The sequence below is a fragment of the Saccopteryx leptura genome, chromosome 3 (assembly GCF_036850995.1).
Source record: "Saccopteryx leptura isolate mSacLep1 chromosome 3, mSacLep1_pri_phased_curated, whole genome shotgun sequence".
Classification (NCBI taxonomy): Eukaryota; Metazoa; Chordata; class Mammalia; order Chiroptera; family Emballonuridae; genus Saccopteryx; species Saccopteryx leptura.
Genome location: NC_089505.1, coordinates 181,452,026 through 181,468,896, shown reverse-complemented (window position 1 = coordinate 181,468,896; position 16,871 = coordinate 181,452,026). Strand labels below are relative to the sequence as shown.

The 16,871-nt window shown below is 42.1% G+C and overlaps 1 protein-coding gene across 2 annotated transcripts in view; it reads left to right on the top strand.

The window, feature by feature from the left end:
- The window catches only part of F13A1 (coagulation factor XIII A chain), a 177,765-nt gene extending 161,406 nt beyond the window's left edge, over nt 1–16,359 (top strand). For both annotated transcript variants that reach the window (XM_066376973.1, XM_066376972.1), the window contains 2 exons: nt 9,092–9,228; nt 14,513–16,359. In XM_066376973.1, the coding sequence (XP_066233070.1) occupies nt 9,092–9,228; nt 14,513–14,666 (291 nt within the window). In that variant the 3' untranslated portion in view covers nt 14,667–16,359. The remainder of the gene's footprint in view (nt 1–9,091; nt 9,229–14,512) is intronic.
- Nucleotides 16,360–16,871: the final 512 nt, after the last annotated feature.

The window sequence follows — 16,871 nt, the reverse complement described above, 5'->3', positions numbered from 1 at the left end:
TGATCCTCATAGAGTGGACAGCATTTCAAGCAGTAGAGATGAATGGAGGGACCACTCCAGATCCTGTGGAGAAACATAACCAAGGACATGGAGAAAGGTAGATGGCAGGAGTGGGGAGCCACTAGATGCCTTCTCTGGTTGGAGACAAGGCTGGGAGCAGGGGTCTAGTGGTGACCAACCTAGAGAGGCAGCTTAAGCCATTATAAGGTAAGCCTAGAAGTTAGTTTTGGATGAGAGCTAAATAAGTCTATGAACAGAGGCTTCAGTGAGAATTCTAGAGCATAAATGTAACATTATTGTCAACTCTTCCCTCCCTAGAGTCATAACCTCTTTTTTCTCTTCTCCTCAAAGCCTTTGCTCAAGTCATTATCTTATTATGGGAGTCCCCAGGTCATCTTTGGGACTGGAGTTTCCTGCTAGCAAGTTTACAGCTGTTTTTAATGAGCAAATAGAGGCCAACCTGGAACAATATTGAGCCCACCTGTCTGAATCCACAGGTGGGATTCAGACACTTGTCAACCAAGCAGTTGGCCAGTGGATATGTACTTACCTCTTTACAGACCCAGTCATGGGTTGCATTCTTCCCCATGATGACAAGTGAACTATTCTCGCCACCCACCACGCATGAGTCACAGAGTTTGATCCTCATATGGAAATGGCAGGGAGAGACAGTCATTAAACTTTAATGAGCATAGGTCTCTTTTTCCATGCTATCAAAATATTTTCATGAGAAAAGTATATTTTATTAAAATCAGACATAGAATTTTTCTCTGCTTTCTCATGTGTTGATGGTTTTAAGATGTTTTAAGTCAGAAAAAGACTCTTCGGAATTTTGATTTTCAACTAAAAGCTGTTTTTTTGAAGAGGATAGAGGCAGTGGGGGGAATCTGCTGGTCTCCAGGCTACAGCTGGTTTGTGTGGTATCTGTGGTGTGTAGCGTGGTGACAGCTTTCCAATGAGCTTCTCATGCTGTCAGTCAGCAGTGAAGGTTTCACATTTTTATGTCCTCATCCAGGGCAACTGGAACCAGAACACCAGGCTGGACACCTGCAGCCCCTAGAGACTCAGAATAGCATGGTGACTTAGAGACGGCTGCAGTCAGACCAATGGCTTCATAACCCTACCGGGGCTGCTCTGGGCTACTCAACCACCTCAGAAGTGAAATGGGTCCAGTAATAGTGCCAACTTCACTGGGTTTCTGGGAGGGATACTGAAATAATTCACATAAAAAGCTTAGCATGGTACCTTGATCATAGTAAGTCTCAATGAAGACCAATGTCTATTAGCTTCCACCACACATGCCAAACCTCCATTTTATTTTTTCTTTTCTTCCTCCTCCTCCTTCTTCTTCTCCTCCTCTTTCTTCTTCTTCTTATTCTTCCTCCTCCTCCTCCTCTTTCTTCTTCCTCTGTCTCTCTGTCTCTCTCTTCCTCTACTCTCTTTCTCTCTCTCTCCCTCTCTCTCCCTCTCTCTCTCTCTCTCTCTCACACACACACACACAAACACACACACACACACACACACACACGCAAACACACACAGCCTCTCTCTCTCTGAACTTCAGTGCCCCTTTTGCAAAACAATTAACCCACTGATAATTATTCATTACAATCACAGGTTGACATCTGTAATGTTTGTGAGAATGCTTACCCCATGCCAGGACCTGGTCGTTGCGGATATGTTTTCTCCCTCCCTGCCTAGTCCCATCTATACCTGGAAACCCCACAGAAACACCCTGAGAACTGCTTAGAGCAGCGTGTGGCCCTCTGACCTAAGTGAAGATAACATTCACTGGGTGGCAATACTCTAACCACTGGGTGTTGAGTGTGTGCATTGTTCCCTGTGGACCCTCATGAGAGAGAAGTCAGTCTTGAAGAGCCTGGAGTAGGGCTGGGAGGAGAGAACAGAGGTTTTCACACGTTCCCCAGGTGACCTCCCTTTAGTATCCAGGCAACAAACTCTTCCTGGTTATTCTAAAACAGCTCAGGTGCCCAGACCTTGGCAGTAGTATCAGAAACATATCCTGCAGCCTCTGCAGAATGTCACAAAACACAAGTAGAACTCATTTCCCCACATGAGCTAGGAGCAGTTTTGCTAAGAGAAAATATAACCACTTCCTATGTGTATAATTTTAGAAATTACAAGCATGAACACACAGATGCCCCCAAATTTAAAAAAAATTTTTTTAAACAGTTAAAATAAGAACAATTGACTGTTGCCATGATTTTTGAACACAGGATTTAACGTGCCTCACTGTCTCCCCACCCTAGGAGGATATAGGCCCCGCAAGGGTGGATTTGGGCCTAGAGCGGCGTTAACAAGATTCTAACACACATTTTCCCCTTCTTTATTTGTTCTGTTATCTAAAAGAAATTTAGCCTTTATTCATATCTTTCTTTAATCTGTCACTCATTTAATTCACTCAACAAATAGTTATTTGGTGGTCCCTCTGTAGAGAAGTTATAGAAAATGCTTTTTAAAACATATCAGAGAAAAACTCAAAAAATGAAAAACATTTTTGTAGACATTTTCTTTGAAAGATTGATGATTTCCATCCAGCAGTGCCCACCCTCAGTCCAGTCCAGGAGCATGCTGCAGTTTGCTCATGGGTTGGCCACCACCACCACACAGTCTGGGGGACTCCTCTCACATGGACCTTGTCCACAGAGCCAATGTAGTGAGTCATTCACAGATGCCCACAAGCAGGATCTCTGCACCCCGGCTTTGACCGCCCGGCCTCAGTACTCTGAACTGGCAGCAGTGAGGGTAATGCAGGTCACCTGGGTGACATCCCTGCTCACCCTTCAGGGGACCTGCGTCTGAGTGGGCTCCATGGCAGGCTAGCACCTATTTGTGCAGACTGTGCCCAGCCTGGGGTGGGGTTCTTATGAGGGCATCAAATTCAGCCCCCTCACCACTTACCACTCACCAAGCCAGTCAGAGAGCTGCACCCACCCCAAGAAAGGAGCACCCTCTCCTAACTGCACAGACACACCAATTTGCATATCTTTATCACAAGAAAGGTCAAACTTGGCGGAAACCACTTGACATGTAATATGTGCCCCCAAAATATTTGACAGCCAGTGGGCAAACTGTGAGACCTAACTACAGTTTTGTTGTTCTAGGAGAAGCTAAATATCTGAAACTTTCTACCGAGACAGAAAGTGAAAATGTGACTGTGTTCTGATGAACCCCTGATCATTGAACTGTTTTCCCCTCCTAGGTCTCCAACCAAGCGCTTGTCTCCCTTCCCACCTCCCTATGTCTTCCCTGACTCTGCCACATGCCCTGGTTCTACCAGGACATACCTACACCCTGCCCATACTTGTGGCCCTTCGGTGCGAGGCTAGTACAGGGCAGAGGGAGCTGGACTTCTCCACTTCTCTTTAGAAAGTGTTGGTGGAGGCTCCCAGTTTCTTTCCTTTGAGGTTCTCTTCCCCAATACCTAAGATACTGAGTCCACCTCATTCTCCATAGAGGACCTTTGGGATAAGGAGGTTCTCCTGGTCACCTTGGCAACATTTCTTCCTTTAAAGTGCTGGTATGTTTCAGATGCTCTGCCAGATCCTTTCTCACTGAATTCTCCCCACAACCACAAAGGAAACTGGGGCCCAGAGAGTTCAAGCCACTTGGGGCAAGGACACACCACAGCAGCCCCTGGTCTGCAGACCTTGGGTCCAGCAGGCTTTCCCCTCAGCTTGCCCCAAGTATGGTCACTGTCAGTGTCTCAGCCACGGCAGTTGTGTCACTTGGTACTGTCCTATACCAACTCTGGAGAAAAGCACACACATCTGTCTGAGGTGCAATAATGAGGGGCTCTGAGCAGTTGAAGCCTATGTGTCCCAGGGGGGTCCCAGGCAGGGCACCATCAGCTCCGCCTTCCCATGCTCCTCTTGCTGACTCTCCACCCACTCACAGCTGTTGGTCACAGTGGGCACATCAGTGAGTGATCCCTGCCACCGGAGTGGATACAAGCCCATCTCTCTGGGCAGACAGCTACAAAACAGCCTTTTCTTGAGAAGGAAAATGAGAAATCTCTGGTAACTGGGGTACCTAAAACATAATTTTCTTTACACATGTCCTGTTTGCTACCTTTTAATCTTAAAATAAAAAAAGACACACATAAAGTAAAACATCAAGCACAATGAGTCCCATCTACTTTGCCATATAATCCCACTATGTGTGGGCTACTAGTTATTTTTCAAAATGAGATCTCCATCTTTACCCTAAATAAAAAATCCTATTATCATCAAGACATATAATATATCAAAGCCCCAAGGCAATCTGCCACACTATGTCATAGGAATCAGATTCTCTCCCCATAAAGTCAAAGAGAAAGACTTGGATTGTATATATGTTTTCAATTTTAGCTCAGGGTCAAGTTAAAATCATTGTGCTCAAATGCTAGTTTAGTGACAATATAAGGTAACACAGCAAATGATTTCTCAGTGGATTTCAGAAAATAATGAGGCTATTTCTAGCAAAGAAAAAGTTACTATTTTTGCCTCTCTACTGAGAGAGATTACAGTGTACGTGGTGTTTAAAGATGAATGCTTAAGAGTCAGAAAGACCTAGATTTCTATCTGGGCTCTACCTACTTACCAGCTCTGTAACATGGGCATTTTGTTCATCTTCTAAGTTTCAGTTTCATATTAGTAGAATATTATGTGATATGTAATGATCATGTCCACTCCAAAGCCCATAGGGCCACATGGAGGATTAAATAAGATAATGCAAATAAAATAATGAGAAGGATGCCTGCATTATTACTAAGTGAACGCTAAAAAATATAAGTCATCATTAATATTATTATTACCAATCAGAGTCCATCCAGGGGTATGGTTAAGCAATGTCTCTGGCATCAGACTGTCTGCATTTAGCTCTCACTTCCCCTACTTACTGTCTGTGTGAACTTGAACAAGTGACTTGCCTTCTCTGTGCCCCAGTTTCCTCATCTGTTAGTGAAGACTCATAGTGTCTACCTCATACAGTGGTGAGGATTATATGAGTTAAAATACATAAATCACTCAACAACATTGTTCAAAAGACCTTTCTATGATTATGGAAATATTCCAAATCTGTGCTATCCAATAAAATAGCCACTAGCCACAGGTAGTTACTCATCACTGGAAATTTGGCCAGGCCATGTAACAAGGGAACTGAATTTTTAATTTAATTTAATTTAATTCACTTAATTTTAATTTAAGTAGCCACATGTGGCCAGTGGCTACCATATTGGACAGCACAGATGTAGAACATTACCTGTCTCAAGCCATTAGCACTGTTTAGTAAATTCCAACCTAAGTGTGTTAGCTAATAGGGGTGCTACCAGCACTGGTGAGCATAGTTTCCAAGCAACTGCTTATTACCAGCAGCCATCACAGGCTGAGGAGGAGAAAAAAGTTGACCATCCAGTAACACATACTCTACATGAGTGAAAGCATGAGAGAGAAGGGCTGTGAGGTGAGCTCACAGCTTGCATGAATCACATTGCCAACTAAATTCATTCCTTCTCAAATGGTTCTTTTCATTTCAGTTTCAATGTTTAATGTAGTTATGTATATGTTTAATGTAGTAAAGCGTATACTCCATGGAAGACATCTTATGATTTCCAAAGAAGTAATTTCTTCCCAAAAGTTTGTGTATGTGTATGTGTGTGTGTGTGTCAGAACTGTCTTAGTTATTAAAGAATCAGACTTGTTGCTCATTAGTATGCAATATCATAAGAGAGAACTCAGCATGTTAATTTTGGTAAATGATGTTTAACTTGGAAAAGCATTTTTTTGTCAATTTTTTAAAACAGAGGTATTTTACATAGAAATTTTAAAGACTTGGGGCCATCAAACATGTGGAAAAGAATTTAATGATACTGAGTATGATACATGCTTTATCCTTTCCTCTGGTTTGAGTAATAGCTGCTCTTCTCCAAGGTGAATATATCTAAGTGTCTTCTTGATCTAACCATGTCTGGATTGCTAAAAGCTCCTTGTAGTTAAGATTTAATAAAAGCAAAAAAAAAAGGAAGAAATATAATTATGTTGCTATGGAATTATATGGCATTGGAGAAAAGCAGTGCAGATTCCCTAAAAAAATGGATTTGAACAGACATTTTCACCCACAGTAACCATCATTCGCAACATTTCACAGGTATCGTAGCAGGTGCATCACTTAAGTCAACACACAGAATGAAAATATTATGTGTACACTCCATTTTCCTCAAAAGAATGGGAAGAAATATCTCTACTTAAACTCTTAAGTAGAAAACCATGATGTTAAATGTTGGACAGGTTATTATATTTGGTTTGGTTTAAGTTTTAAGGCTCATTAACATCTCAGTAGTTAGGCAAAGTTTAAATTTGAGTACAGGAGACAAAAGTCAGAAGCGTGACACTGAGTCTTTGTTAATTGCAAAAGAAACATTCTACAACCTATAAGGGCCCTTTTCTGCCCTCTCCCAGCCTTCCACAGCCTCCACCCTGCTCCAGCACCCTGGAAGCCTGGGCAGTATTTCTAACACCTGTGCCAGCAGCTAGTTATAGAGGTAATCTCTGGAAGCAGACTGACTAGGCATGGCCTATGGAATTATCTGAGAGAACTTAATCTTCTAAGCATATTCAGATCTAAGCCTATCTGTGAAGGCCCAAACACATGGGGCCACCTTTCAAATACATAATTTCCCTATCACAGTCATCAGCGACCTGGAAAAGTGCACTTGGCTTTTAACAACACCAGGCTCTTCCTATAGAAGAAGCCTACAAGAAGGGGAATGATTCTCAACCTGGAGCCCATTAGCTCCAGAGGTCCATGGGTAGATGACATGGGTCTATCTAAATGAAACCCCTAAAACCACATGTGAGTTGGGTGTGCCTCTTACATTTGTCACCGTATATGTCTGTGTGGAGGATGGGTCAGTAGCTATTATCAGATATTTTTACAGGGCTTGTGCTCAGACTTGTAAAAGTATGCAGAAGAAAGCAGACGGCTCCAAAATATTTCCCCACAAAATAAAGTTAGGGAAAAGACTTTTATCAGCAGTGTCTTTGAAGCAGCCTCACTTTCTCAAATTTAGACAGTTTTTGTAAATATTACATTTAGTTTGAATTCTTTTAAATGCAAAAATGTCCTGAAAATTTGTTTTCACCTTAGGAAAGATAGTTTGAACACACATGAGAATTTAACCTAGGAGTGTCATGTAAAGTATTTTCATAATGCACTTCTATACCGCCAACATCTATGATAGAGTCAGGACATCTGGGAAGAAAGGGAGAAATCACATCTGTCTTCCAAATGTTTTGTCTGCATCAGTGGTTTTCAACTGGGCGGTGGCAGTTTTCTAAGTTGGTTTTAGAAACAAAAAGGGGTGCTTAAAGTAGACAGGCTTTACCATCTGAGATTCCAATGTAATTGTCAGAGGTGGGCCTACACTTCTGTAATTTTCCCCAAATAACTCTATTGTGCATGCCAGGTGGAGGGCCACTGGCTAGAGTGCTAAACTCACCCCCCAGCACACAATCCATGCTCTGTAGGTGACAACTGCCATAGTCATCATCATGATCACCTTCTGTTCTACCCTGATTCTGTGAACCTACTCTCCCCCCATCCCACCCTAGGAGATGGGCATTTGAACATGCAAACTTGGCTGCAATTTTTATTTTTTTACAGATTTTTAAATTCCCATAGACATAGATTTAGTCACAAACTATATCTTAAAGAATAAGCCATAAAGCTCTATTCTTGACTACATACTCCTCTCCTCTGGGCAATGTCTTTTTCCTTTCATGAGCTATCTATAGGATAGTTTCTATATTACACACACTGCTTAAATAAGATAGAATAATAACTGAGCTGTTCTATAGAAAAATTAAACAACCATGAAATTTCCTTTTTAAGCAGTCAGCCTAATTTAACAAACCTTTACTGGACATTGGCTAGATATCAAAGTAGAAAGTGGGCTGGAATATATGGTAAATAAAACAAACTACTCCAAGCACTGCCACCTCAAAAAAGTAGGAGCTATAATGTATTCAGCCTTTGCCAAGTGCCATGCAGTGTGCTAGCTGCTTTATGTGTGTTATCATCCTACCCTTTCTTATGAGGAAGAGCTTTAGTATTGTCTTGTTCCCAAGTTACTTAGTGCTTCTACCGATCCATCCATTTTGGACACACTGGCTCCCAAGCAAACAAGCAGATGCTAGGGCCACCTGGCCATTTCCCAGGACAGAGTGTTGGTGTTGGGAAAACATATATATATTATAGTTCCAAATGTGAGGCATACTGCCGGCACACTGCAAACACAGCGCAAATATAATTGCTATCAACAGCATCCTTAGATCACCCCGTAGAACTGTCAGGCAGCTTCAGAGATAAGGCAACTGAGTCTCAGAAATGTTGAGGAAGTCACAAGGCCCTGCTGCTAGTAAGTGTCGAAGCCAGCATCGAACTCTGGCATCTCCTGCCAAATACCTGATATTTCCAAGATGTGTTATGGATAAACTCACCCACAAACAGCCTCACACCCTCCTGGACTCAGATGTTGTAGAGGCAAATGCAGTCTCTTCTGACTATTTTAGTGTCCAGCTTCCTCTTCAAGCCCAATGGTGAGGACTCCCTCTTTGGACATATATCTTTACAGTGTTTATAACAGTGAGAAGGCACAAGCCCCCTGGAGCACTTTTTCCTCCTGAACTCAGGAATCCCCCAAGTCCTGACAGGTAACTTGAGCCTTATCCAGAAGCTGAGTTCACCCTGCCGCCCACGCCATCACGGTAGAAATCTGTTGTTACACCAAATTCATTTCCCCCTTCTGCTGACAAAGGGCAGCTGGTAGCCAAACTATTAACCTGAGCTCTAATTAGGGTGGTTTTTATAATGAAAAAAAGAGTGTGATTCTAATTAGTAATTTTTCATCTTTTTCACCTCAATAGGTATCTCCCAGTCAAAGCAATAAGCTACCCTCATTGCACTGGTTCCATTGGAAAAAAAAATGCTGTAAAGCATGCAAAAGTGAAGGTTGTTAAGAACACAGGAGGGCAGAAAGCCATCTTATGTGCAACTAAGGAACTAAATTCCCCACCCCCAATTTGTGTCTTAGGTACGTGGTGCTAAGATGGTTGGTTCTGACATGGTTGTGACCGTTGAGTTCACCAATCCTTTAAAAGAAACTCTGCAAAATGTTTGGATGCGTCTGGATGGTCCTGGGGTGATCAAACCACGGAGGAAGGTGTTCCGGTATGTGCTGGGGTTGTGGGAAGGTGAGGTGGGGCTATAGGGAGTTTTATCTCTCTGTGTCTCTTACAAACTTACAGCTAATTGCCAATGAAAATGTCTAAAAAGCTGCTACTTCTTTATTGGCATTTCTGTGGGAAATGGAGTAAAAATAGAGTTGGTTTGATTGGCACTTCCCTTATTTAATCCTTAAAACTACCCAAATGAGATTGGTACTGTTATTATCTCCTTTTGGTAGAAGAGAAATTTGAGGCTCAGAGAAGTCAACTGGTTTTCCAAACACCACCGTTTATAAGAGTAATACCAAGATTAAGCTCAGAGTGGCTGATTCCAAAAACCAAGTTTCAAGCATTCTGCCATATTACTTTCTTATGTATCAATTCTACTAATTTTTACTGAATGCCTGCTATATGTCAAATATTATGCTATTAGGTGTTCCTTTTCTTGAATCCTTTCTTTCCAACTCAACCTCTCAAATTTTGCAACCCAAGCACTCTCTAGTGCTTTCAGTAGAATAAAGGTGAGCCTGAAGAGTCCCAGACTTAGTTCAGGGAACCAGTAACTACCCTAGGCTCTGTAACAACATAAATGACACTCTGCTTCATTCACATCCAGCACCATCAGATTGTGCCATACTGTTCTCAGCTTTGGTGACTTCTACTGACAAAGGCTGTCACCCAACCAAACAGACATTCTGTGCTCAGGTAGCTCCAACTGTTAGAACACAATCATGTCTTTCGATCCTACCAAAAATTCTAATTCTGTCATCTGAACCTATACATAGAATAAGGCCTATCTCTCTCCCATCTGATGGCTTGCAAATGTTTACAAACAACTGTCACATCTTCCTTGACTCTTCTCTCTACCCACCTGGACTTCATTTCTCTCACCTCTAACATGGTTTTAGCTCCCTCCCTCTTCCACATGCTCCAATTTGTCAGTGTTCTCTTAGATTTTGACACCCAGAATGGATCCCAATCTTTAAGATTTATTACCTTCATTTCTACTATAAATAAGTCCCTGTCAGCATCAATCAATCTAGCAAATTTCCTGTGGGGTGACCTTCTAAGGTATAGATAGGGAGGTGGAGGGCTTTAGAAACTGCCTGATGACCAGGTATATCAGGAATTTCTCCAATGTCCTTTGTAGAAGCAAGCCTGCTGTAGAAGTTATCTGTGGGATAACTGCAAGGCCTCCTTCACCCCTGCTGGGACATCTCTAAAAACCAATTTGCCCATGAAGAGCCCTCTGCACTTCTTTCAAATTACAGTTCTCACAGCTTCGCATCCCATAGTTTAAGAGATGCCTGATGCTGGTGAATGCAATGAACATCAGAGAAAATAATTTTAGTGCTTTAAAAAAATGCAAGTATAAAACATAACAACCTTTCTGTGCTAATAGAAAAGTTTCAGAAGAAAATAATTAAATTAGAAATCAACCCCAGCTAGAGTGAGAGGTCAGCAGAAATCCTGCTTTCATCAGAAATGTTAGTCTCACTCATCAGGACTCACACTTTCCCACTTGAATCAGGTTCCTAGTTTTAAAACATGTTTCTCTTCAAAGCAGTCCCCTGCTGTATCCTATTTTTTCTTTACAAATGGTAAGCCCACAAGCTCATTTGAGGGCACCAGAACCTCCTGCCACCCTTACACCTTGGCTATGCCAAGAATCCCACTTTGATTGAAAATCAATGCATGATAAGAAATAATATATGTGTCAGAAGACAGGTCAATACTCACACAGTACAATGAGCCACTATTTGGGTGGTATAAGGCTCAAAGTAGATTGAGGGTCCAGGTGCATTGTTTATTGTTAATATCTGACAGTAGGGCAGGCAAAGTGGAGTGAATCAGTGAGAGAATGGAAGAGATCAGTCCATTCATGCACACTAGGCAAATAGCCCATCCATACTCTTCTTTAAGATACTGTTACTAGTTACTGCGATATATTGGTCTACAGCAAATAGGTAGCACACAGAATGCCAGGGTCTTTGTCTCTTATGGGAATTCAAATCCAGAGGTAAGTCTCTCCAAAGCTAGGGAAGATTTATTTCTCAGAGACTCAAAAATTTTGAAATATTTATTACCTTAGTTGGGCTTGGGACTTTGGCAGGAGCACTACTTAATCCGTTTCTTCCTGACTCTAGCACACATTTTCACAACCAAAACCTAAGCCAGCCACTGCTCACATCCATATTGCCAGATAGTTAGAAACACTCCAATGTGTCCCCTGCTGCAAGACCTGACCTAAGAGTGGCAGGTCTGTGTAATAACTTGGACTCTTAAAAGGTCAATTCTGTAGAACCAGAATCTTTCACAAGTCTGTTCCTATCTCTCGAATAGTCAAGAGAGTCACCACCCTGCCTGTCCACTCACATCCCTGCAGGCATCCTGGAAGGCAGGGGATCTCCTGCTAAGAGCAGTAGGCCTAGAAGGTGGGAGCTAGTGAGCAGGGAATTGAACTAGGAACATGGAAGGCAGTGGGCGCCATGTCTCATTCCTTGATCAGGGTCCAAGCCAACTCCACTCTGAGGATTCCCTTCCTGCTCTTCCCCCACCTCCTCCTACAGACTCTCAGCTTTCAAGTTTCTGCACTTGGATACTCCCAGGACATCAAATAATTCATATTCCATATTCATTTTTCTCTTTAAAAAAATGATCAAGTTCAAGGAGTTATTTCAAAAGTTCCCTGACTTTGTGATTCTGGTTTAAATGTTGAGTTTTTCAAGTAGGACAGAAGTTGAGAGCTGGACGCACAGAGGACAACCATAAAAATTTGCTGTTTATTGTAATAATAATCACATTTGCCTGCGTGTGTTCAAGATGATAAATGGCCAGCGTATCCTGATGGCTCAGCACATTACTGAGAACCATTCATCACCAAACCTGTCCCCAGGCAAATAAGATTATTCTAGTATTACTCCATGTACCAAGATGTGTAAAGGATTTGTTGTTCTCTTTCTGTATCTACATCTCTGTAGGTAACTGCATATTTAGATATGCATGAGTGTACATGTAGACACATATGAAATACAGGTGTGACAATCATGTGGGTGAGTTAGGAGTAAGTACAGATCATTATTTAAGTCTCAGAAATTATAGTTTCTGTTTGAAGTAGTTAGCCACATTACATGGCTCCAGGCCAGACCCTTAGGCATTGATAAAGAATGGAAGAGATCAGTCCATTCATGCACACTAGGCAAATAGCCCATCCATACTCTTCTTTAAGATACTGTTACTAGTTACTGCGATATATTGGAATGTTTCTGATTGACCACTTGGGGGAAACCAGGGAAGGGAAAATGAATGGATCAGGGTAAAAATAACACAGTTATTGAGAAATAAATATCTCAGAACCTATACTGTTGTTGAATTCATCACTGTAAATTAAGGATGAAGAACTGTTTTCCTACATACAGGCAGAAGGAACTTACTGTCCTAAATTATTTTGCAGAGGGTCCAGGCAGGGAAAACAGCAAGCACAAAAGCGATGGTGATAATGAAAATATCACCACATACCTGACACTTGTAATTTGCTATGCCTTGCCATAGTTCTAAGCACTGTTCAAAAACTCTTCACCCGCTAGTCGATATTTCACAGTGCCCACATCTTATAGGTGAGGAAACCCATGGTAAGGTCAGTGATTTTTAAACCCTTAATCATAAAATCAATTTACTGAGTTTGCAAAACCTATAAATAGGTTATATGTAGGTGTACTTGTCACATAGCTTGACTTTTATATAACTGATTTAAATAATTTATGTTGTCACATTTATTAAGAACAACAATTAGGTAAACCATTAGCAAATACTAAATTAATTGAGACATTTAGACTATCGATGTCAAAGTCAGTGCCTGGAGCAGCCCCAGAGAGAGAGACTCCTCAGGTCACAGAGGCCTTTCTCAACCCACTGGCTACTTACAAGACAGAAAGGATTTCTTATTTCTGTCTATGAATTTCTAGGATTTGAGACTTTTACCCTTTCATACCAAGAGGATACACCCACAGCCAGCTGAAATACATATCGTTTTAGTGACATTTGAGGAGATCTCTGGGTTCTGTCCCCACATAGACTGGGTCAAGCACAAGTCCATGGCCCCGTCTTTCTCCCTTCACCTTGACTCTGTCTGAAGTGACCCAGCATGGCTCCAGCCCCAAGAACATATGGGAACTCACATAGCTGAGGCCCCTGAACCACTCCAGACTTTCCTTCATGGTCCTCCTTCCTTGCAATCCCTCCAACCATCGTCAGTCTGTAGCAAGTGGTACCCCCAGATCCTTTGGTCTCCCAGGTCCCTCCATGGTACTAACAAAGTGCCCTTCTGCAGCCCCTGACCCATCTAGCTATGGCTCTAGCCACAGAATTCCTCTACACATGTTTCTTATTTCTGAACACAAGCACTCTCATTATGCCCCCACCCACCTAGTGTGTATTTCTTTTTCCATCGTCTGGACCATCAGGCTCTGTGACCATGGAAGCTTCCATATGCCCCTTTGGTTCTCAGTTTTATCATTTGTAAAATGAGACCATTGAACTAAATGATTTCTAAGTGCTTTCCAGTTCTCTCCTGCTGTGCCTCAATACTCCATTGAAAATAATCAGATCCCTTTTCCCTCTTTTCAAGACCCACATAGGGTCTCCATTCATTTCCCTGTTTCTCTCCCAGAAAAGCACTAGTTCAGGGCAACAATAAGTAGCAGAAAGGTACATGGGCAGAAGGCCCAGTTTGGTGGTTGAAGCAGGTTTATGAATTACAGAGCATGCAGATACTCAGAGTCAGCTGACAGCAGACAGGGTTACAATCTTGGGTCTGGGAAAAGGTCCATCCCAAGGGGTCTGGTAAGAACTAAGCAGAGTGTCAGTACCTCAGCAATGGTATCTGGGGGATTCAAATAGAAGTTGTGTCCCAGGTGGGTCTCGAGTGCCAAAACATGAGCTAAGGTGCAGCAGCCACACCGACGAAGCCACTGTGGAGGCTTGGGAACAAGTTAGAGTTCAGTTACCTTGTGGCTGATGGGGCTCAGCCCAGCCCCACCACACACTGCATGAACCACATATACTGAGAAAAGCCGATCCACCCAAGAGAAAAAATCATAACCCAGAGGACTGTGTCTGGCAGGTCTGGCAGATCCTCATTAATGGCCTCATTGGGTTGTAACCAGCAGTCCTCTAGCCACTGTCAACTGAGAAAAGAGAGCAAGGTTCTCCCTGCTTCCTGACCAAGGTGGGAAACTGGATCTGCCTTTCCAAGAAGTAAAACCTTTTTTTTCTCTTCATCCTTTCAGTGAAATCCAGCCCAACACCACTGTGCAATGGGAAGAAGTAAGTCGGCCATGGGTCCCCGGCCATCGGAAACTGATAGCTAGCCTGACCAGCGACTCCCTGAGGCATGTGTATGGCGAGCTGGATTTGCAGATTCAAAGGCGACCTTCTGTGTGAATGCACAGGAGGCTAGGATGGAGCCAGGCACTTGGCCTCTCATAGTCTTGGCTAAAGAAATTCTAATGCAAAAGTAGTCAGCTCTTGCTCTAACAGGTGTGGAGTCCCAGACAGGACCAAGTAGGGTGCCAGAGTGGGACACCGTGTGTTTCAGAGCCACACTTTCCCAAACCCAGGCTATTCAGAGTAGAAGTTTGTTTTTAATCATGCCACCTTCCAAAGGATTCTGAGAATTAGCTTTAATTAAGCTCTCATAGCACATCAGAGTAAAAGTCATCATTTATCATCACAAATGGCTGCAGCTCCAAATATCAGAAGATTTCCCTTAGCAAATGGATTTGTTAATACCTGGCCTCATGTGAAACTAGCCTTCTGGTGCCCCACTCTGTCTTTTAAGGGGAACAGATTCCCCCAAATGGAAGCCCTAGAATTTTGCTCCCCTTTCTTAGAAGCAGGTTCTGCCCCATGTCAGAATACTTTCCCGTGGATTGAGTACAGCATCATTTGTCTTCTTGGCAAAGCCAGGGAAAGGTCTTTTATCTTGCACCTGCAGCAAAGCAACTGCCTGCCAAATTTCACAGTTTTACCTTGTGAGAAGATGCAGCCCCATATTAACAAATTACATTTGTGAGAAATTTAATCACCTAAGAAAGCAGGTGCAATACTCAGATCTATTAAATAATGTAGTTTTATGGTGCATTTTATAGGAGGTGTCATACCATGGCCTGATCAGCAGGGACCAATAGCCCGTACTTTAACTCTTTCTGGGCTGCAGGACAGGCATACTTCAGAGGCATTGTGGGTTCAGTTCCAGACCACCACAACAAATATCCCAATAAAGCAAGTTGTAATCTTTTGCTGATAAAGGATCTTGCCTTCAATTTGTAAAAAAAAATGCATGTATGCCTGTACTAGAAAGAAATGAGACTGGGTTGGGACAGAAGAAATGAGGAATTAGTCTCTTTGATTGCTGATTATACTTCACCTGTCTCTCTGAGATCATCTTTGCATAGTGATGCAGTCCCAGGTACATTTTTAGAGAAAGAATGAAGCCCAACAATTTGGAGGAGCTGCCAGATTTAGTGACCAAACATGTGGAAGCATGGACAGCCAGTAATTTTTTCTTGTCCTCCACATCATCCACGTTGAGATCTCGGCTCATCACTCAGGTGTGAAGAGATAATACAAACTCCACCTTGCAGATAGCTAGTAGAACTGCAGACCCTGTGACAGTGAATGCTGACATTATTTGTATTGTGCTCCAAGGTTCCAACAGTCAGAATGGCCTGGTATTTATTAGCATGGCTGATTTATGGTCAAAATTACCCGCTGACACCGCCTAGGTTGTGAGTTAGATCAATAGAGATTGTAATTCCTAACCAACAAAAAAAGTGGAAAGAAACCTGAGAGAGAAGCCAGAATGGAATTCTCTGGTCTACAAAACCGCAATCCTAAGCCTTTGAGACTGACTGCTCCTGAGTCTTCAGCACAAGGAATCCATGAAGATAGCTGGTCCCCTAAAGGAATACCACACTAATTCTGTTAAGTAATCTTTCAGCTTTTGCCAAGCCTTCCAATACCTAATTTTAGAATTAAATGCATTTGACTAGACTGAATAACTGGCTTAATATAGTATATTCTTACTAATTATGTAATAAAAGCTTAAAGTAAAGTTAATCTCACTATATTTGCATCTGCACAGAAGTGAATACTTTGAATTTTCAAGCATTTGTTCTTTCAAAAAGATAACTAATAGGTATTGATATCACAGTTAGCTTTCCTCACTGCTCTCTCTCTCCATTTTAACCACATTCACAGGAGTGTGTTTACATATTTAGTTCATAAACCACCTTCTAGAAATTGCAAAATATCTGTAGAAAATTTCTCATGAATGGTTTCATGAATCATTAGAGTGAATCAGTGGACACACCCACATAAATACCTATCATAATGACCACCTTTTGTGGTCTTTAAACAGAGATGAAATACATATGACAAATATGTACAGGAGAGCCTACAGTCATGACAGACATCACTAAACAATTGCAGCCTCAAAGTCCTTCTCAACACAGTACTTCAGAAAGCTATTATCAACAAATTTGGGGTTGGCACGCAAAACTATACCTATTTTCTTAGAGCCAGCCCAGCTCTTTTGATAGCTGAGATTCTGCATTGTGTAATAATACTGTAGCTCTACAAATTGTA